This window comes from Heteronotia binoei, chromosome 21, assembly GCF_032191835.1.
Source record: "Heteronotia binoei isolate CCM8104 ecotype False Entrance Well chromosome 21, APGP_CSIRO_Hbin_v1, whole genome shotgun sequence".
NCBI classification, from domain to species: domain Eukaryota; kingdom Metazoa; phylum Chordata; class Lepidosauria; order Squamata; family Gekkonidae; genus Heteronotia; species Heteronotia binoei.
This window is the reverse complement of record NC_083243.1, coordinates 80,435,164-80,457,552: the sequence shown is the minus strand read 5'-3', so window position 1 is coordinate 80,457,552 and position 22,389 is coordinate 80,435,164. Positions and strand designations below refer to the sequence as shown.

Genomic DNA, 22,389 nt, shown 5'->3' with positions numbered 1-22,389 from the left:
CAGATGCATGTGGAGGAGTGGGGAATCAAACCAGGTTCTCCCAGATTAGAGTCAGTGCACTTAACCACTACACCTAACTGCCTCTCTGGCCTCTTTCCTCTCTTTTTCCAGACAAGCTACTGATGGTTCAAGACTCTAGCCAATTTTGCACTCACCCTACTCCGCCCTCACGTCTGTCTTCTCCACACGGCATCCTCCCGATTTCCCACTATTTGCGTCAGGGCTGCAGCAAACATTGCGGTTTTCGTGCAGCAAATGGAAACTGGTTTTTAGCAGTTTCTGTTTGCTGCGTGAAAACTGCGATGTTTGCTGCAGCCCTGGCGAAAATAGTGGGAAATTGGGAGGATGCCATGTGGAGAAGACGGACGTGAGGGCGGCATAAAGGTGAGCACAAAACTGGTCTCCCTCTCACAGACATCCTCCATTTTGATTGCAGCACATGTTGACTGAGCGGTGACATGACAGAGGTTTACAAGATTATGCATGGGATAGAGAAGGTAGAGAAAGAAGTACTTTTCCCCCTTTCTCACAATACAAGAACTCGTGGGCACTCAATGAAGTTGCTGAGCAGTCAGATTAGAACAGATAGAAAGAAGTACTTCACCCAAGGGATGATTAACATGTGCAATTCACTGGCACAGGAGGTGGTGGCAACTACAAGCATGGCCAGCTTCAAGAGGGGTAGGACCGGATCTACATTTTTTTTGAGGGGGAGCAAATTTAAAAATGGCACCCCCATTTGGGCCATTCTATCTTATGGTCCCATAGAATACAATGTACTCCATACCCAATTTGGTGCCCCTCCCTCCATCAGCGCCCAGGGCAAGCACCCCCCCTCTGCCCCCCTAGATCTGGCCCTGAAGAGGGGACTGGATCAGTATATGGAATAGAGGCCCATCAGTGGCTATTAGCTAGAGTATTGCTGGAACTCTCTGTCTGAGGCAGTGATGCTCTGTATTCTTGGTGCTGCGGGGGGCAACAGTGGGAGGGCTTCGTGTCCTGGCCCCACTGATGGACCTCTGTCCTGATGACACCTGCTTTTTGGGGGGGAGCACTGTGTGACACAGAGTGTTGGACTGGATGGGCCACTGGCCTGATCCAATATGGCTTCTCTTATGTTCACATCTTAGGATGGGCATAACAATGAAAAATGGGAGTCTGTCTAGATCAAATTGATATGAAGATGACAGTGAATCACAATGGGGGCATGTGATTCCCCCCCCCCCCCGGAAGACACACTCCACCCCAGGTGCAGAGCAGGAAGGCCAGCTCAGCCCATGCAAACTCTGTACACTGCAGGAAGAACAGCGCTGGTGGCAACTGCCAGAGCTGGGGGAGGGAAGGCCCTGCCTCTGCCAGCTGGAGGAAAAGCAGGAGAGAATGATAAGAGGGCTCTTTTGGCCCTGCACATTTCTTGCACCCATGGCAGCTGGAGAGGCATGACATGGTTCGTCTACTCTGCTGTGGTCCATGGGAAACACTGCAGATTCAATAGGGGGCACAGCCTGCAGCACCCTCAGGCCTGTAGCCATGTGTCCAATTTCATAATTTTATATTTATGCATTCATATTTATGTTTACTAATATAGAACAAAGTTCAAGTCTAGTGGGACCTTTAAGACCAACGATTTTTTACTCAAGGTATAAGCTTTCATGTGGACACAAAAAACCGTATACCTTGAATAAAACTTTGTTGGTCTTAAAGGTCCCACTGGACTTGAATTCTGTTCTGCTGTTTTATACCAAAACAGCTACCCACCTTTATCTATCAATATAGGATACACTTCTTACATCTACTGAAATAGGCTCTATTCCACAAAACCTTAATATTTCAATAAATCTGTAGTAAGTAAATAAGTAAGAATCGGGAAGGGATGGTGGCTCAGTGGTAGAGCATCTGCTTGGTAAGCAGAAGGTCCCAGGTTCAATCCCCGGCATCTCCAACTAAAAAGGGTCCAGGCAAATAGGTGTGAAAAACCTCGCTTGAGACCCTGGAGAGCCGCTGCCAGTCTGAGTAGACAATACTGACTTTGATGGACCAAGGGTCTGATTCAGTATAAGGCAGCTTCATATGTTCATATGTTCAATCCTATTTCAGTTTACCCTTGTACCTACACCTAGCATAAATGTAGGGGCAAAATGAGCTATGTAGTGGTACTAAATAAGAAGTACTGGAATCATTTGGATTGATTTTGCTGACATTATCTAACAAGTGGGGGGGTGGGCTCCCTCCGGGTGTCCTGCCCCCCCAGGGAAAGTGCATGCGCAATACATCGCCTATCCTTTCCCGGTGTAGTGAACGCTGCGTGGTCACTGTCTGGCTATGCCTGGCAGATGGTCACTGCAATGGCCTCTCCTACATCACTGCATCTGTGGCAACACCTTCTCGCTGGTCCCCCCCCCCCCCGTTTTCACAGTTTGCCACGTCATGGTGTGACCGAATGTCCGGCGGTATAACCGGATGGGCAGGTTGGGCTCACCAACCTCGCCAGCCAAGAGAAGGAAAACTCTAACATCAAGCCTGGGCAGACAGAGCGCGTTAATGTAGCATCTACCACCTGGAGAACTCGCTGCCGGCGTCCCGGCTTACTGGGCCATGGCAGATGACCCCATGGTGAAAGGGTGGAGCCAGTACTGCGCACACTGCGCTTCACCTAAAAATTCCTCTGCGCAGGCCTGAAGGGTATCCACATCCACAACACACAACATACCAAGTCCTGCAGCGATGGGCAAGGGGCGAAACGGCAGGTGGAAGATGCCACTGGAAGCCGCAGTCCAAATCCTGCATGTAGGTAGTTCAGGGTATTGGTCGCTTGATGCTGACCCAGAGACGAAAGCATTTTTCGGCAGCACCCTGAATGACCATGCAGCCTTATTTAGGGACAGCACTGCTTGCTCCGTATGGAGAGGGGCCTAGAAAAGGTGGCCTAAACAAATCTCGTCCCCCCTCCCCAGTTGGCTAGCCGCGGTCAACGGGCATCTTTACTTGCAGTCGAAAAATAACAACAAAGAAAAGGCATGCACCTGCCTCACAAAGTGTGCAAAGACTAAAGCTTACATGTTGGAACATCAGAACCATGCTTGACACAGTAGACAGTGGTCGCCCTGAACGACGCTCTGCTCTAGTTGCCCACGAACTTCTCAGGTTGAATATTGACATAGCAGCTCTCAGTGAGGTCCGTTTCCCTGAGGAAGGTAGTCTTCAAGAACATGGTGCTGGCTATACCCTCTACTGGTCGGGTAAGTCAAAGGCTGAGAGCCGCCTTTCTGGCGTTGGCTTCATGGTCAGGAACTCCATTGCCTCTAAACTCGAAAACCTGCCAACAGGTCACTCAGATCGCATCATGTCTATGCGCCTCCCACTTCAAAACAAGCAGCATGCAACACTCTTCAGTGTGTATGCCCCAACCCTTCAAGCAGATCCTGCAGAAAAGAACAAGTTCTATGCTGATCTATGTAACCTCGTACGGAAGACCCCTACAGAGGACAAGGTGATCATCCTTGGCGACTTCAATGCCAGAGTAGGTAAAGACTCGGAAGCCTGGAAAGGAGTACTTGGCAAACACGGCATTGGCGACTGCAATGATAATGGACGCCTCCTGCTAGAATTCTGCATGGAGCATCAGCTCACCATCACCAACACTATCTACCAGCAGAAGAACAGTCTGAAGACAACCTGGATGCACCCACGGTCCAAGCATTGGCACCTTATTGACTACATTCTGGTGCGCCAGAGAGACCTTCAAGATGTCTTACACACTCAAGTAATGCCCAGTGCAGAATGTCATACGGATCATCGTCTTGTATGCTGCAATCTCCATCTTCACTTTAAATCTACACCCAGGAGAGGCGGTATCCCCCGGAGGAAGCTTCAGGTTGGCAGCCTTCAGTCAGCAGAAGTTAAAGCTGCCTTCCAGGCAAAACTCCAGACAAGAATTGAGGACCCCAGTCGCCTCACAGATCCTTCTCCAGAAGCACTCTGAGAACACCTAAAAACTACCATCCTGTTGACCTCTGAAGAAGTCCTCGGGTTCTCCACAAGGAAGAACAAGGACTGGTTTGATGAGAACAATCAAGAGATCCAAGAATTACTAGCGAAAAAGAGATCTGCCTACCAAGCACATCTTGCTCAGCCCTCCTGTCCCGGGAAAAAAGCAACCTTTCGCACTGTATGTAGCAACCTTCAGTGCAAGCTTCGAGACATTCAGAACGAGTGGTGGACCAAGCTTGCAGAGAGAACCCAGCTATGTGCAGACACTGGTGATTTAAGAGGGTTCTACGAAGCCCTGAAGGCAGTATATGGTCCATCATATCAGGCTCAGAGTCCCCTGTGTAGTGCAGAGGCCAAGTGCTCCTCACAGACAAGGCATCCATACTGAACCGGTGGTCGGAGTATTTTCAGGTTCTCTTCAGTGCCAATCGCGTAGTTCAAGATTCAGCAATCTACCTCACCCCACTTCAACCAGTGAAAACAGAGTTGGATGAGATCCCCACCCTAGAAGAGACTGTTAAAGCCATCAAGCAACTGAAAAGTGGCAAGGCAGCGGGAGTTGATGGAATCCCACCAGAGATCTGGAAGCATGGGGGCATAGTACTACATAGCACACTTCACAAAGTACTTGTCACCTGCTGGGAACAAGGCAAACTACCACAGGACTTTTGCGATGCAATCATCATTACTCTGCATAAGAACAAAGGGGAAAAGTCAGACTGCTCCAACTACTGGGGGATAACCCTGCTCTCCATCGCAGGCAAAATCCTTGCTAGAATACTCCTGAACAGAATGGTGCCCACCATTGCAGAAGAACTCCTCCCAGAGAGCCAGTGTGGCTTCAGGGCTAACAGGAGCACCACCGACATGGTATTTGTTCTCAGGCAGCTCCAAGAGAAATGCAGGGAACAGAACAAGGGTCTATATGTGACTTTTGTTAACCTTACCAAAGCTTTTGATACCGTTAGCAGGAACGGCCTATGGCAAATCTTGGAACGTTTAGGATGTCCCCCAAGGTTCCTCAGTATGGTCATTCAGCTACATGAAGACCAGGGAGGCCAAGTCAGACACTGCAACGACCTCTCGGAGCCCTTCCCAATTGGCACAGGTGTAAAGCAAGGCTGTGTTCTCGCGCCAACTCTCTTTACGATCTTCTTTAGCATGATGCTTCAAAGAGCCGCAGTAGATTTAGATGACGACGGTGGTGTCTACATCTGCTATTGCACCGATGGCAGCCTGTTCAACCTGAGGCGACTAAAGGCCCTCTCCAAGACAATGGAAAAACTTATCCGAGAGCTACTGTTTGCTGATGATGCTGCACTTGTCTTGCACTTGCTGATGATGCTGCACATATGACGTCCTGCTTTGCAGAGGCTGCCAAGCTATTCGGCCTAGAAGTTAGTCTGAAGAAGACAGAATTTCTCCACCAGCCTGCACCCCAGGAAGATTATCACCCTCCTTGCATCACTGTGGGTGAATCAGTTCTGAAGACAGTCCAGCAGTTCAGCTACCTGGGGTGCATCATCTCCTCAGACGCCAAGATCGACAAGGAGATTGACAATAGACTGGCAAAGGCAAACCGTGCATTTGGCCGACTGCATAAAAGAGTGTGGAGCAACAAGCATCTGAAAAAAGGCACAAAGATCAATGTTTACAAAGCGGTTGTGATGACAACCCTCATCTACGGCTCTGAATCGTGGGTATTATACCGTCATCACCTGCGACTCCTTGAGCGCTTTCATCAGCGCTGCCTTTGCACCATCCTCAACATCCACTGGAGTGACTTTGTGACCAACACTGAAGTCCTCAAGCGGGCGGAGGTTACAAGCATCGAGGCATTGTTGTTGAAGACGCAGCTGCGCTGGGCAGGGCATAGCTCCAGGATGGAAAACCACCGCCTTCCCAAAATTGCCCTGTATGGCGAACTTTCCACCGGCCATCGAAATAGAGGGGCACCAAAGAAGAGGTACAAAGACTCCTTGAAGAAACCCCTTGGTACCTGTTGCATTAACCATCACCAGTGGTCTGTCCTAGCCTCAGATCGCAAAGCATGGAGGCACACCATCCACCAGGCTGTCTCTTCCTTTGAGAACGCACGCATAGCTGGTCTTGAGGATAAAAGGAGATTGAGGAAAAATCGTACTGCTACAGCACAACCCCAAATCAGACTTTTCCCTGCAGCCACTGTGGCCGGACCTGCCTGTCCCGCATTGGTCTTGTCAGCCACCAGCGAGCCTGCAGCAGACGTGGACTACTGCACCTTTCTTAAATCTTCGTTCGCTAAGGCAAGCCGAGAGAGAGAGAGATCTAACAAGTTTACATCATTTATCTTCTACTAAAGTAGCCTTTTCATTAAATCATTAAAGGTCATTAAATGTCCCACCAACACAGTAACAACAACCCAGTGCACAGCAGTAAGAACAACCTAGTGCCTGAACTGGGAGTTCTAATTTCTGCTCTACATGTAGATTAGCATTCCACTATCAGTGAGGAAAGGAGAGAGAAAAACTAAGGGAGAAAAAGGCATTATCGTAATGCAATAACTGCTGCTTTGGGCACAAAAAACTATGGAATGGGGTACAAGGAAAGGAAGAAGGATAGACCACTGAAGACAACAACCTTGTTAGCAGGCTGCAGCCTGGCAATTACTTTAGCAGACATCAGCTGTGCTGGCTTGTCTTGCCTTGCTCCAGTGTTGGCTGTGTTGGTTGACTGGCTATGCATGATCCTGTTAGGCAAGGGTTTGCTTCAGCCCTGATAAAAGGCAGATAGAGTGCTTTTACGGTGCTCAGACTTCCCTGCAACCCCAGTCACTGCAGTCAGAACGGCATTAAAATAAAAAGTATTCCGTCAGATACAGCATGAAATCCTGGCTTCAGGGGCCCTACAGCTGACCCCCCCTCATGGCTGACAGAAACGTCTGCTTGCTCTTCTGAAATCAATTTCACGTGAATCCATTTGGGTATGATTAAACACTACAATAGTTTTATTTGAAACTAAGAATCATAATTAAAAGGAAGAATGTACAGAAACTGTGGCCTTTAATACATCCATATGTGTGTAACAATCTAAGAAATTATGTATTTCATTCATGTAAATTAAGCATACCTCTGAAACAAGAGGAAAGTCTGTGCTGAATAAGTATGAGGAATTGCAATGTTTTACTTAAATACAGTGCCAAATTAATATCTGGGAGACTCAGGTTCAAATCTCCACTGGGTATAAGTGAAGAAAATAAATAGATACATAGCACATAAAATCCTTTGCACTGATCCAGGAAATTACAGAGTGTACATTACTATGGATGCTACTACTGCCAATTCTTCTACTGAACAGAGTTGAAATATGTTGTTATGATTTTGTGTGTGTAAAGGAACCATCAGGCAGAGGATGCAGTTCTCATGCAAAACCTAACTGGGCCCATTTGACAGACTATAGGACTATAGAAGAAAAATAACTATGGATACATAGTTAGACACAGTTAGAGTGAGTTACACACTCACTCTAGATCTATGTTTAGCATAGATCATATAATCATAGAGTTGGAAGTGACCTCCAGGGTCATCTAGTCTAATGCCTTGCACAATGCAGGAAATTCACAAATACTTCCCCCACATCCCCCAGTGACCTCTGTTCCACACCCAGAAGATGGCAAAAAACCAAAACAAAACATAATAACCTTCTCCAGGATTTCTGGCAAAACTGGACTGGAGAAAAATGCTGCCTGACCCCGAAGTGGTGAACAGTATTCCCTGGGTATGTAAGAAAGGGTCATGAGAACTAAGCACTGATGCAACTCTTCCTGCCCTCCTTCCCATGATCTGCCTATGTTCACAGGATCAGCATTGCTGCCAAACAGCCATCTAGCCTGTGTTTAGAAACCTCCAAGGAAGGAGAGCTCACCACCTCCCAGGAAGCCTGTTCCACTGAGGAACTGCTCTAACTGTCAGGAAGTTCTTCCTAATGTTTAACTGGAAACACTTTCGATTTAATTTCAACTTGTTGATTCTGGTCCGACTTTCTGGGATAACAGAAAACAACTCCACACCATCTTCTAAATTGAGAGCCAGTTTGGTGTAGTGGTTAAGTGTGCAGACTCTTACCTGGGAGAACCGGGTTTGATTCCCCACTCCTCCATTTACAGCTGCTGGAATGGCCCTGGGTTAGCCATAGCTACCGCTGGAGTTGTCCTTGAAAGGGCAGCTGCTGTGAGAGCCCTCTCAGCCCCACCCACCTCACAGGGTGTCTGTTGTGGGGGGAGAAGATATAGGTGATTGTAAGCTGCCCTGAGTCTCTGAATCAGGGCGGGGTATAAATCTGCAGTCTTCTTCTATACGACACCTCTTCATGTACTTGAAGATGGATGGGGCTGTCCATCCTCATGACCACAACAAGTCACACATGCCTACAGCACACGCACATCTCACAACAGACAATCAATGGGTGATAGGCAACTGGTACTGTAGCTCACCTGTGACATGAACAGAGTCCTCAGAGAAAAGTCTGCCCGTTCTTCAGTAATGTAAGTTTCTGGCTTCTCATCTGGTAATGTACAATTCTCCAGGTCCATCAGCTTTGTATGAGTTGTACATATGTGACTGTTCCATGTTGACCCACATTCAGTTCTATGTTTTTCCTGTACATTTTCATCTAAGTCTGGTGTCATAAGAACATTTAGTGTAATGTCTGTTTTGCTTTTTGGCTGAGAATTAGTAACTTTTTCTTCCAAGACTTGGATGTGGTATTGTTCTTTTGATAATGAAAGTGAAGCCACTGCAGAAATACTGGATTTTATGCTGCCTCTAGAAGATGCTTTTTTACTGTTAATGTTTCTTCTTCTCTTTCTAAAGGAAGGCAGAGAAAACGGCTTCAAACTGTAAGAGATGGGTGGAGTGCATTTTTTCTTTAGAATGTTGTGTTGCTCTTGTACATAGTTGCCACTTTCAGATGAAAACTGGTGATCCACAGGACAACTGGAGAAGTTAGAAGGAAATCCCATACTTGTTTTCATTAGTTTCCCTTCATTCTCTAAATATTCATCAAGTGTATCACTGCAGAAGGCTGATCGGTTCTTCAAAGAGCCCTCTAGAACACTACCTGAACAAGCAGAATATTACACAAAAGGATGTTAAATTCCAGACACCTAAAAGCACAAGGAATCCAACATTGGCTTCAAAGGAAACACAAAATAGTTTCCCTGAAAAATCTGCATAAATGGGACAACTGACAAACTATTGCCCAAAGGCCATTTTAGATGTGGACACTGTAATTGTTGTAACCCAATTCAAAATATGAAAAGTTTTACCAATGCCTTTGACAAAAAAGGGATTTAAACAACTACACAACTTACAATTCAGATATGGTTATATATGTCATCAGATGTTCTTTTAATATGATATATGTAGGAAAGACCTCTAGAAAATTAAAAACGTGTAATAGAATAAAATACATAATAAAATACTCAGCATCAATTATTTAGTAGTGAAACATATTCCCACATCTAGCCACTCCATTTTCTTGGGGATGACAGTGTTTGCCTCTTTCTCAATAGTCTTGACAGCAGCTATCTGCTTAATTTAATGCTAAGAATTCAGAGACAGCCATCTACCCAGACCCAAAGAAGTTCTGGTTTGGGGGTGGGGGTCACACTCATTGTGATGAAATCCTGGGAACTGGTGTTATATGAAAATGTGTTTGTACAGCATAAACAAAAATATTTCTGTATCAATCAAATCTTCAGTTCCTCATAAAAATTAAAACAGATAACCGATTGCTAGGAAAATGGAAAATTGACTCCAGTGGGGTTATTATTTCATATTTACTTCATTGTCACTGAGACTCAAGGCAGATCACACTGTACAAGACAATCTAAATCAACAGGAATTGGACATCCAATAGATAATGCAATAGGGTTTCAATTGCTGAATCTGAAACTGAGCAGAAATATGAAAACAGAGCAGAAACCAAGCTGAAAAAAAAAAAACCATAAGCATTAATGTGACATTTTAAATTATGCAGAAATTATACAGCACGATAATACTTATACCTACTACACACAGTACAGTCCACACTCTTTATCCTTTTACTTTCTGAAACATTCTATTGCAGTATGGTCCCTTTCTGAAACATTTCATTGTAGTATAGTCCCTGATGCACAAAATCCCATTTTGTAATTTAAAAAAAATCAAAGAAATTATTACAATATTGGCTAATTGTTCCACTTTATCCAATTAGCAACGTTAAGATTTTCAGTTTGTAGAATCACCATACCATACAGAATCTACCTCTTACCTTCATGCCTAGAAGCATTGTGGAATTTTTCTTGCCAGCCTTTTATTTTTCTAAAATCATCTGTTTTCCCAGTTCTGGAAATGAAGGAAAGGCTAGTATCTAGAAGTAAAGATAGCAAAGTTAGCTTACTAACCACTGTTCAAATAATTATTTGAAACATAGAAGACAAAAGAGATTTTTAACAAAAAAAACCCTATTTACCAGACTTACAGTTAGCAACTACATTTACTAAAAATTATTTTCATTAGGTGGCAAGATTAACAACAAATTAACAAGTTAACACCAAAATGTTCTAGAAAAAAAATAAGATTTTATTAATGTTAGAACATTCAAGCTTTTCTTGCCCACCAGAATTCTAATTCTTTATGAATTTTAAAACCTATTTACCTAAAGAACTGGGCCTTGTTCCTTGGTTGTTATCACGATCCTTTGAAGAGCTCAGAGGAAGCTGTACACCCAAATATTTTAGATCAATGCTAACTGTTGGGTCCACAGAACCCAGCTTCAGTCCCACTGGAAGAAGAAAATACCACCTCAAGTATCTTTACAGCTCAAATCAGATTTATGTAAATAATCAACGTCCTCAAAAACAAATACATGGATTGGATCTAGAGAACCACTAGTTCAAGGAGCATGTTTCAGTGTTGAGTTCCCCTCCACTTCTATAGTCCCATCAAGACCCCTGGGAAAACTGATTCCTAAACTCATGGGACCCGAGTAAATAACAAGGCATTTGGGTCAGGAGGATACCTTGAGTGGAAAGGGATGAAACTGCTTCCTTCTTCTGAGCATAGCTCACTAATGGGAGATGGAGCGATTTTGTCCCCTTCTCCCTTCTTAATGCAGCCCTCTGACTACATGGTTATTAATCCATGTGAGTCCCAAGACCCCATAAATCAATTTTCCTGGGGACTGCTGAGGGAACAGAGACCTGAGGAAAGATCTGTAGCCTCCTACTGGCAGATCTCAAAATCCTATCCACAGGATGGAGGGCAATATTAATATTAAACATGTGCAGTATTCATATTATGCCAACTAAAAGTACAGCTAAACAGTTTACATAATATACATGTAAGAAAAGGGACTTCTTCATTAATCATTTTTTTCTAGATAATGGATCTGCACATAGAATTTCAGCCATAAAAATGTAACAGTATCATTTTAGCAGTAGTCCCGTGGCACAGAGTGGTAAAGATGCAATACTGCAGTCTGTGGTCTCTGCTCACGACCTGAGTTTGATCTCAGCAGAAGCTGGGTTCAGATAGCTGGCTCAAGGTTGACTCAGCCTTCCATTCTTCTGAGGTTGGTAAAATGAGTACCCAGCTTGCTGAGGGGAAAGTGTAGATGACAAACTACCCCGTAAAAAAGTCTGCCATGAAAATGTCATGATGCGACATCACCCCAGAGTCGGAAATGACTGGTGCTTGCACAGGGGACTACCTTTACCTTTTTATCACTTTAGCAACTGTTTCTGTCAATGCAAACTGAATATGTTCTCCTTTGCATATTAGGTCACACCCCCCCTGATGTAGCCAATCCTCCAAGTGCTAACAGGGCTCTTAGTACAGGCCTTACTTTAAGCTCCAGGAGGATTGGCTACATTAGGGGCATGTGGCCTAATAGGCAAAGGAATTCCAGCTACAAGAAAAGCCCTATATTTATCTTTCATGATAGCTAAGGTATGAATGTTTATGAATACCTTCTTGAAGATTGGGATGTATCACTTGTTTGTGCCTGAAGGATTTCAAATCTTCTACAAGCTTTATTTCCAAAAGACTTAGCTCTTCTTGACAGCCTGCCAGAGGGGGGAAGAAAATCACAGTGGTTAGAATGTGACTATACCATTTTAGCATTGGGTTGTAATGTTCTTAAGATTATCCTATCACAATTACTTTATGGTGAGTCAGTACCTGAATCACATGTAATCTGTAAAGCAGCCTGTTCTTTCAGTGGTTCTCCTGTTCTCCCAGACTGATCAATAGTGTGATTATTCAGACCTTCCTGTGTATAAACAGGGACAAAATAAGTATCAGATGTCTTATATGAAACAGTATTCCAGGCTCATACAAGACACAATCTTCCAAAAGTCATGCAAGTAACATACAACCCAAATGAAATAAACTAGTCTGGATAATGAAATTCTGTTTTATCATATATAAAATTCAAGATCCAAATTACCAGGGCCTTTTTTTGTAGAAAAAGCCCAACAGGAACTCATTTGCATATCAGGCAACACCCCGATAGCACCATTATTTTGCACAGGGCTTTTTTGTAGACAAAGCCCAGCAGGAACTCATTTGCATATTAGGCCATACCCCCTGGTGTCAAGCCAGCTGCAACGGCATTCCTGGGCATTCCTGCTCAAAAAAAGCCCTGCAAATTACTAAACTCAAAGCTAGTGGGAGTTTAATAAAAACAAGCCCACAATGTTCAGTTTTAAGCATGGAGGAACCCCTTTTTAAAATCTCACATTTCACAGCTAAGAGGAAATGCATCTTCAGCTTTTAATCACAGAAGGAACTGAAGTATAAATATTATTAAGTTTGAGTCCAGGGGCAGTGGCACCTTTTAGACCAACAATGTTTAATTCTGGGTATCAGCTTCCATGTGTATGCACAATGGACTCAAACTTTGTTCTATTGCTTCAGACCAACACAGCTATCTACCTGAATCCAGTACCTCGTGTTTCAGAACACTAAATTAAGACCCATAGATTTACCTTTGATTCAAAGGATACAAACAGTACTCCATCCACATCCTCAAGATCAAGCACAGACTGTGGGTGGTCAGAAAATGGTCTCAGAGGTGCACAATGGTTCTTCATAACACCTTTGCTGATGCATTTCAGAGGGTGTTTAACTTCTGACAACTTCAGCTTCTGTGGTCTTCCTCTCCTAAGTGGTCCTGATAACACAGCACTTGGATTGCTATCGACATCAGTGCTCAATACAGGTTTCTTTGCTGTATTTTGCTTTTTTCCTCCAACAATAAATTTGGCTGCTGCTGAGGACATGAATTTGAAGTTCAATGGTTTTTGCTTTGTGGAATGGCTGCTATGTATTTGATTGTTTTCCCATGGCACATCTTTGACTAAACTACATTTCTGTTCTTCATTGTTTCCAGAAAAAAGGTTTTTACTTTTTGTTCCTACAACTTTAATTGGACTGGCGATATTTTCAAAACTGGCAGGAAATGAATTTTCTGAATGTTTCAAAAGAGATTTATCTCTCTTACAAGAAGACAAAATGGTCTGAAGAGCAGAGATCTTCACCATACTTTTGGTGATCTCACAGGCTGCAGGCACGCTATTGTCCAATTTTAGCATTTTTGTTTTGGCAACACCCAATGAGCTATTGTGAGATTTTCCCATTTTACTATGTTTCTTCAACTGCTTCTCCAGCACGGGGTCATCACTACAGGAAAAATCTTCTGTCTCTTTGCTGATGTCTTCCATATTGACATTTGGAACATAATCATCTGCCAGCTCCTCTTTAACAGTATCACTGATCTCTCCACTTGAGATCAGCAGAGATTTCATGTGAGAGTCACTTTCACAAGGGCTGGCTATTGGACTGGAGAACAAAATTAAGAAAAACTATACCAGAAAAGGGGGGGGGGGAATCAAAATTATATAATAAATATTATGCTTAGAAGTTTCTCTACCCTCTGAAGATCCATATATTGCACTTGTGGGATAGAAATACCAAGCAACAGCTGTACAACCAATATATTAGGTTCAATACAACAAGCCACGGATGGAAAGAGTTAATGAAACTGATCTCTCTACCTTCTTCCTGCAGCCTCTTGTGCCTCCGAAGATAAGGAACCTTGTTCTATCCTGTTCTCTTCCAAACAGAATGGAATGCAAAACAGAGTGCTATAGCTTAAGGAAAGTTCAACAAAAATCACACACATAGCCCCTTGGTTTGGATAATTTCTTCTGCAAACAGCTTTGCATAAGAGGTAGGGTTGCCAGACCTGATTGGGAAATACCTGAAGATTTTGGGATGGAGCCTGAAGAGTTCAGAGTTTAGGGACAGGAGGAACTTCAATGGGATATAATGCTACAAAATTAGTTCCCCTTCCAAAGCAGCCGTTTTTCTCTGGGGAACCTGATCTCTGTTACCTGGAGATCAAGTGTAACAGTGGATGATCTTCAACTAGCACCTGGAGGTTGGCAACCACAGCAAGAGGAGAGGGTATTACTTCTGCCAATTCCTTCTTGTGGCAGTGGCCCTTGTCTAAGACCACTCCATTCCTGAGGATTCCCCAACCTTTTGAAGCTGTTTTTCCAGGTTGCAGGAGGCTACAGAGGGTAATAGGAAGAAATCTGTTCTATGAACTCCTTCTGCTTATGGCTTGTAAGACTGAACCCATTGTTTTAGCAGACCCTGTCCCTACCTTATGATCTTTTCTCATAATAATCTTAAAGACTTTCTTGAAGAAAAAGGGAACCCTGCTTAACTGAAATAATAATACAGCTTTTCTAAACTTTATAGTGTCTCTATTTACACTTCTATTTACACATTTTATTTTAAGTGGATTATTCTCATCTATTATTATTTTCACGGAACTTTAACTCAGTTCAGTGAGACCAGCTTTCAAGTAGGTATGCATGTGAATATAGTCTTACAGGCAATAATATCTTTCTATGCAATTTCTACGTACTTCAATACTATCTTTCTATGCACTTCAACTTTCTATGCACTTCAAATGTGCCACTGAGCTCAGCGGTGCTTCTGATTTTTGATTAAGCAGATACAAGATCAGACTTCAATGTATTGACATTTTTAAAAAACTGAAAACAGAATAAAGCAATTGCTATAATCTTGTCTGTTCGCATAATGACTCTTATCTAACCATGTTTACTCAGAAGTAATTTTAATTTCTCAGTTCAGTTTTCTATAGCACTTCAGTTCCACTGATTGGCAAAGGATCTATTTATTTCTATGCTGTAGCCTCAAGCATACTAACTCGGAAGTAGGCGTCAGTGTAATTAATGGGACTAATGTTTATTCAGAAGTATTACCATAATGGTCCAATAAATCAGCACATGGGACAGAAGAAATGCCTGCTGGCAAAGGAGACAATGAAGCAGGTAGGTATGCATTATGTCTCTAGCAGCAGACAACTTGATGCCACAAAAAAATCTCACATAGATAGAGCAAAATGACACCCTTTCTTGGAGGTTTTTAAACAGAGGCTAGATGGCCATCTGACAGTGATGAAGATCCTGTGAATTTGGGGAAGGTATTTGTGGGTTTCCTGCATTGTGCAGGGGGTTGGACTAGATGACCCTGGAGGTCCGTTCCAACTCAATGATTCTATGACAATACCCACTGCCCAATTACATGTCATAAAATAGTCTGCTATTTGAGATTACATTTTTTCTTAACTTTATACTACGATAAAGAAATGAAAATGCATGTGAGCCAGTGTGGCGTAATGGTACAGTGTGTGACTAGGAACTAGGACACCCAAATTCGACTCCCCATTCTTGATAGGTGACATGAGCTAATCATACACTCTCCACCTGACCTACCTCACAAGGTTGTTGTGGAAGGAGCAGAGAACAATCTAAGATTCTTTGCATCCTCATTGTAGGAAAAGGTGGGTATGAATGAATTAAGCACTTATTTTAAAAACAGACTCATGTAACATATATGAGAAAGCAAAAACAATAACTAAGGGAGCAATGCACAACATGACTACGGGCCAGAAAAGTTTACAAATTTTTAGAGGTCAAAACCATATTCCATTTCTTGTTGCAGTACATATAGATATCTCTCCTTTAGAAGCTGTAACATCACAGTATTTCAAAGTACTGCACAGCAATAACTAACAAAGCTCATTGTAACCCAACCATCACCAAAATTATAGATATATGATCTTACAATTCAGATGTCTCCTGCTTTAATTCTGGTTCATCACGCTCATTGATGTATGAATTGAATGACTCTCTTTCCAAATCAGTATTACACATCTTCTCGTTCTTATATAAACCATTTAGGCCTCTCTGCCCAGGATCCAAAATATCATCTTCAGAAGAAAATGGACTTATGTCATTATTAGGAAAGCCTTCATGCTCTGACCTACCATTTTGCTTTGCCTCACATTGGGAACTGCTTCTCAGTCCATCTTTCACAAACCCTTTTGTGAATGGATTATAGTCTATTTTTAGTTGTGTAATTTGGATGTTTTGATAGGCCGTCACAGCAAAGAACTCTGTCTGTGGGAAGGTGAAGGTGCGGACATCAGGACCGTTCAGCTGGATAACTTCTGTGGCTTTGTCAGCAGGCACCAAATGTAGGCGAGGTAGATAGCGGTGCATAGAGTGCAACATGATGTGCCCTTCCTGGTCCAACGTATTGTTAGTAAGTTTGAGTTTGTAGAAAGACACTGGCTGGTGCATCCAGTAACGACCTGTAGAAGGTGACTCCGGATGTCTAAAGATCTGCCCCGAGACATGAGGTTCTGCTTTCCCACTGGGCTCCCAATTATGCCCATTCCATTTATAGCGGTAGTTGTCAACAGGAGAAATATCTATGACCAGGATATACTTCAGGTCTGATTTCAGGCCAGTGATCCAGTATCGACAGTATGGGAACATCCGTCTTCCCTGCTTAGTGAGAATCATTTCTGCATTGCGATGGTAGAACTCATTCCACATGGTATTGTTGTCCAGAGTAACAATAATGCCTCCAGAGGTACAATCCGCAGGAAGGCAAGTCTTCATTTTAGATTTTACTGATGGTACTACACTGCTAACAAGATCATAGGTATTGTGATTTGAAAGCAAGGTTCTTTGATTAGTTCTTCCACTGCACTGTGGCTCTTTCACAAGGACAGGGGGAAACAGGTGCTGCATCTGATGCTCTCTTGCCATCCTGGGTTCATAACCCAACCGGTTGATTCTTCATCACATGTGCTGTTGTATATTCTCATATCAACTCCAAATCTTGTACAGTACTAACAGCATTCTTATCATGGCCACTTTCCTGAAAAACAAATTAAACAATAAAGTACCTTAACTACAGAGGGATTGGTTAGTAGTAAGAAGGGAAGAAGTATTAAGAAGTACATCAGAGGGAAGGAAGGCAGCCTGGTATATAGCCTGATCTCATCAGATCTTGGAAACTAAACAGGGTCAGTACTTGGATGGGAGGCCACCAAGGAAGACACTTCTGAGAAAGGCAATGGCAAACTACCTCTGCTTCTCACTTGCTTTGAAAACCCCTTGATGGGTCAACATAAGTTGGTTGCAACTTAACAACACTTTATACACAAGAATATAGTCAACATTTATGAGGTATTTACACAAGCACCAGGATGATGATACAATGTATTTCTTTTCATTTTACAACAATCCAGTTATCAGTCACAAGACAAACAAAGCGTTCATAAGAGAATATCTAGTATTCATAAGAGAATATCTACAAGCATGCATATCCAATGATTTCATCAATTCAATCATAACCTTCTACTGAAATTTAAGTGACTTACAAGCAATTCTTGGAGAATTAAACTGTATCTCATTTTATAGAACTTCTATAAAACAGAATAAATGTGCTGGCTAATCACATTAACTTTTAGCATTTCAACAGTGGTGTGAAACCACAACTGATAGCAGGATGGGGTAGTTCATATTATGGGAAAATATAGTAAGGGGTAATTGCTAGAGGGGTGGTAGCATTCAAGATATTTTTAAACAATATGGTTGATGAGCCACTCTAAAGTCAAGCGCTAAAGAGGCCTGCCAGAGTGGATACAGAGGGCCCCTTCATTCACAGTATTCAGGATGGTTGGTAAGAGGGTTTTATACTGGAGGGCATTTGGTAGAGGATAAACTGTTTTGACGTTATTGGCTACATTTTTAACTGTATGTTTATTTTGTTGCTGGAGGCTTATGATGCTTTTGTGACCTTGCAGCTTTCTGCTTTATTAGGCATCTTGAGTTCAAGAACACTTGACTCCAAAGAGATGTCCTTGGATGAAGCAGGATATAAACATTTTAAGCAAACCAAGACACTTTTCACAGAAGTTGAGAAATTGCAAACTATAGTCAAATATACTGGTTTGGGCTCAGCTAAGTGTGCATCAGAAAAGTGGGAGGGGACATTTAAAACACTAAAAAAAAACCCATGCATGAACGCACTTTAATGTCCAACAGAAAAACAAGCCATATTTGAGCAACTGTTTTCACCCATTCACTAAATTAAATTACATTGGCCGATCCTTACTGCTTTTTGGATCGATATGGCTGTTTACAAGTTTGAAATGCCTTATGACTCGAGAGGAACCATCAACCATCTACATTATGGAGAATTAGCTCGGACTAGGACCATGCAAGAGTCTGCATGGCTAAAGTACCTCTCCACCTACCCAACGCTGCGATGATACCCAGTACAGTCTGATCTAATTTGCAAACTTTACGTTCCTACTACCTAAGACGGATAAGGTCACCACCACACATAACACTCCGCCGCCGACCCTCCCCCCCACACCTCAAGGAAACTCACTCCCCTCCCCTCCCCCTTGCGACGCCCACAACCCCTTAGTCAGGAGGCTCGGAGAGACACGTGGGAAGCGGCACAAGCTCTGGCCTTCTGCGTCTGAGCACCTGAGAGGGACTGGCGCGCGATCTTGTCCTGCCTGACCAAATATTGTTGTCACGCGATGCTGGCCACGAGAGCGGAGAATCAAGTTTTCTCTCTTCCTCACTGCAAGGAGGACCCCTAAGCGCGGACACAACCAGGTGGACACAGAGCGCGCGCTCTCCCGCGATATGGCCGGCGCGCGAGAGATGCGGGCCTACGCGCGATCACGTGTTTCGCCCCTTCCCTCCCCCCTCCGGTATCAGATCCGAACTGCTAATAAGTCCGCACGTCGTTTAGTGGCGGCGCGAAGGAAGGCTTTGAAGACCCGTATGTTGTGTCTTTCATTGGGGCAGACCGGTGTAGCAAAAGAGGATCGCAAGTATCTGCTTAAAAAGCTCGTAAAGCGCTGTTGGCCTCATGGACGTGGCGGCTATTGGGACGCTCCTTTCCAGCTGCTTAGCAGGAGACGGCCGCGCTCCGCTCACTCGAAGCCTTCCCCGACCTCGTGGACGTTCCGCTCCTCCAGACTCAAAAGCCCACAGTTCTGAGGAAGGAAGTTCAGTCGAGCTTAGCGGGGCTTCCCAGTGAACAGCGCCGCCCAGAGTCGCGCTGACAGGTGGAGGTGGCAGCAGCGCACCCCCTCTGGCGAGTGGCGCATAGTAGAGCGTTGCTTTCAGGTCAGAGGCACCTGCAGATGGGGGCGGCGAGGGGGCGTTGAATGGAGGAGGAAGCATTTTCTACTCGTGTAATTTTCTCTCTTGTAACGTCTAAGTAGAAATGTGCTATTCAGACCAACCGAATATGCAAGAGCAGTGGATCCGGCAGATTAGACAGTAGATATCTTGCTGTGCTGCCTGCTCTGACAGTGGAATCCTATGTAGAATTACTCCAGTCTGTATCCTTTAAAATCAGCCCCGTGGCACAGAGTAGTAAGCTGCTGTACTGCAGTCCAAGCTCTGATGACCTGAGTTTGATCCCGGTGGAAGCTGGGTTCAGGTAGCTGGCTCAAGGTTGACTCAGTCTTCCATCCTTCCGAGGTTGGTAAAATGAGTATCCAGCTTGCTGGGGGTAAAGTGTAGATGACTGAGGAAGGCACCCCATAAAAAGTCTGCCAAGAAAATATCAGGATGTGATGTCACCCCATGGGTCAGTAACGACTTGGTGCTTGCACAGAGTTGCACCTTTACCTTTTTATATCCTTTAAAATCAGTCCACTTAAAATAACTGGAACGTACAGCCCCTCACTTGGTATTCCAGAAATGCTGATGAATAATTCATCTGGGTAGGAAAATCACTATACATGATGGCAATTGTGTGGTATTCATTTTCTTTTGTTATAGTTACACAGCATAAACACATCTACAAATTATAACTTTCCTTTGTACACACACTAAGTGCAGCATATACAGGCAACTCAATCCCATTGAGATGTAGTGTTCCCCAGTGAACTTGCTAGGTTCAGGTGAGGCAGCTCATGTTCACCTGGCCCCACTGGTGGACCTCCTGATGGCACCTGGTTTTTGGGCCACTGTGTGATGGAGTGTTGGACTGGATGGGCCATTGGCCTGATCCAACATAGCTTCTCTTACGTCCATTCAAAATCACTTGTTGAGTGAAACAAAAACTAGAGTTGGGATGCAGTCATTGGTGTACATGGCTCTTGCAGCACAGGTCTAATACCTGTAATGTTGCATGAGAAGTGGATCTTCAAAACCTTTTGTTCTGTAACATGTACAATAAAAAGACTGGGAAGTCATGGTGTATTAAATGGTGTGTGTATGTAACTAGAGAGTCAATATTCAACATATAGTTCACAGTATTTGTTAGTGAAGGATGTACCCAGTTCCTATAGATGCATAATGCTAAAATGTAGTCTAGAATCATCATCTTCATGCTTTAGTGTTGAAGAATTTAGCAGCACAGATCCTCCAAGGTGATAGGTAGGGCTAGTACTGTGTGATAGGATTGTTCCAGTGGCTTGATGCATCAGAATATATATATATATATATATGCATTATCTTCCTTTGATGTTGCATATTTGGTCTTTTTGTTTCTATGACTAGCATATGCTATTCTACAAATTTTGCCATGATGCCTTGTGGGAGCGCCATGTTTTTGACTTTTATCACATCTTTCCTCAAGGGTCTCAGGGCAACATACTAAGTCTCTTACTATTTGATCCTCAGAACAACCCTATAACATAGGCTTGTCTAGGTGTGTGAGTGGCCCAGAGTCATCCAGAAAACTCAACAGCACAGTAAGGATTTGATCCTCTCTATCCACAGTCCCTAATTAATGCTCATACCACTATACACTATCTGTGCAGCAAGCACGCAGTATGCTTCCAGGTGCTTGATAGGCTGTTGGATATGAATGTGTGAAGGGGACTGCTTATGTCTTGCAAAGTAGGGATGTGCAAAAAAAAAAAAAAATTCGGTAGTACATGGATTCGGAAATATACGGGGGGGGGGGGAAATACGGAATCCCGTATATTTCTGAATTCCATAGTCGGAAAAGCCGCATATATGGTAGATGCGCGGCTATTTCCGAATATACAGCCCCATTATACTCTATGGGCCATTGAAATCAATGGCAAATAGGGTATTTTTGAAGCCGCCTAGAGGGGAGGGGGTTTGAGGGAGAGCCCCCAAATTTGCAGGAGACCTGTAGGGGACTCTCTCCTACAAACCCCCCAAGTCCCAAAAAGATTGGGCTAGGGGTCCAATTCCTGGGGCACCCAAAGCCAAACCTAACTTCACACCAGAGAATCTCTATAGGATCCAAATGCACTATAAACATCTATCTACTCTATGAACCCTGCCACACAAAACACAATCTGCTCAAGGTCTGCTCTGCCGACCTGGCTGCAGCAAACTCAGATGCCAGCTCTCCAACCCTGCGCCAAAGAATGCTGGGAGAGCTGGCCAAGCACAACAAGCATGCTGGCTCTGGGTCTCTCACCCAGGTGCCAGCTTCCCTGCCACAGAACACACAATCTACAGATGCCAGCTCTCCAGCCCTGCCCCAAACAACACGGGGAGAGCTGGCCAAGCACAACAAGCCTGCTGGTTCTGGGTCTCTCACCCAGGTGCCATCTCCCTCCCCCCCAAAAAAACCAGAACCAGGAAAAGGGACAACGAGAAGGCCAAGAAACTCAACTGTTAAAAAAGTGGCCTTTTCACTAATAAGAAGCCTCAGGCCAAATCAGTCAACACCCCCCCACTAAAACCAGAACCAGGAAAAGGGGGACAACAAACAGGAGGATGCAAAACCTGCAGCAATAGAGAATAGAAGGTCAACACAAACTCAACTGTTAAAAAAGTGGCCTTTTAAACAATGAAAATTAGGCCAAACAGCACCCCCAAGAACCAGGACCAGAAGAGAAAAGGAACAACAGCAGCACAACACAGCAGCAACAAATTAAACACAGAATCCTTTTAAAACAGTAAAAAACTTAACTTTTAACAATACAGGAACTTTACCAACCCCTCCCCCCTCAAAAAAACCCTTC

General features: G+C 43.8%; 1 protein-coding gene across 1 annotated transcript in view; it reads right to left on the bottom strand.

Annotated features, from left to right (window-relative positions):
• LOC132589600 (MAX gene-associated protein-like) overlaps positions 1-17,293 on the bottom strand; it is a 46,478-nt gene extending 29,185 nt beyond the window's left edge. The window contains exons 1-7 of the mRNA XM_060262352.1: positions 16,176-17,293; positions 13,001-13,853; positions 12,192-12,282; positions 11,981-12,076; positions 10,669-10,794; positions 10,282-10,380; positions 8,462-9,087 (exon numbers count right to left, since the gene is read on the bottom strand). Coding sequence (XP_060118335.1) covers positions 8,462-9,087; positions 10,282-10,380; positions 10,669-10,794; positions 11,981-12,076; positions 12,192-12,282; positions 13,001-13,853; positions 16,176-17,167 — 2,883 coding nt within the window. The 5' untranslated portion in view covers positions 17,168-17,293. The remainder of the gene's footprint in view (positions 1-8,461; positions 9,088-10,281; positions 10,381-10,668; positions 10,795-11,980; positions 12,077-12,191; positions 12,283-13,000; positions 13,854-16,175) is intronic.
• Between the last annotated feature and the right edge of the window lie 5,096 nt (positions 17,294-22,389).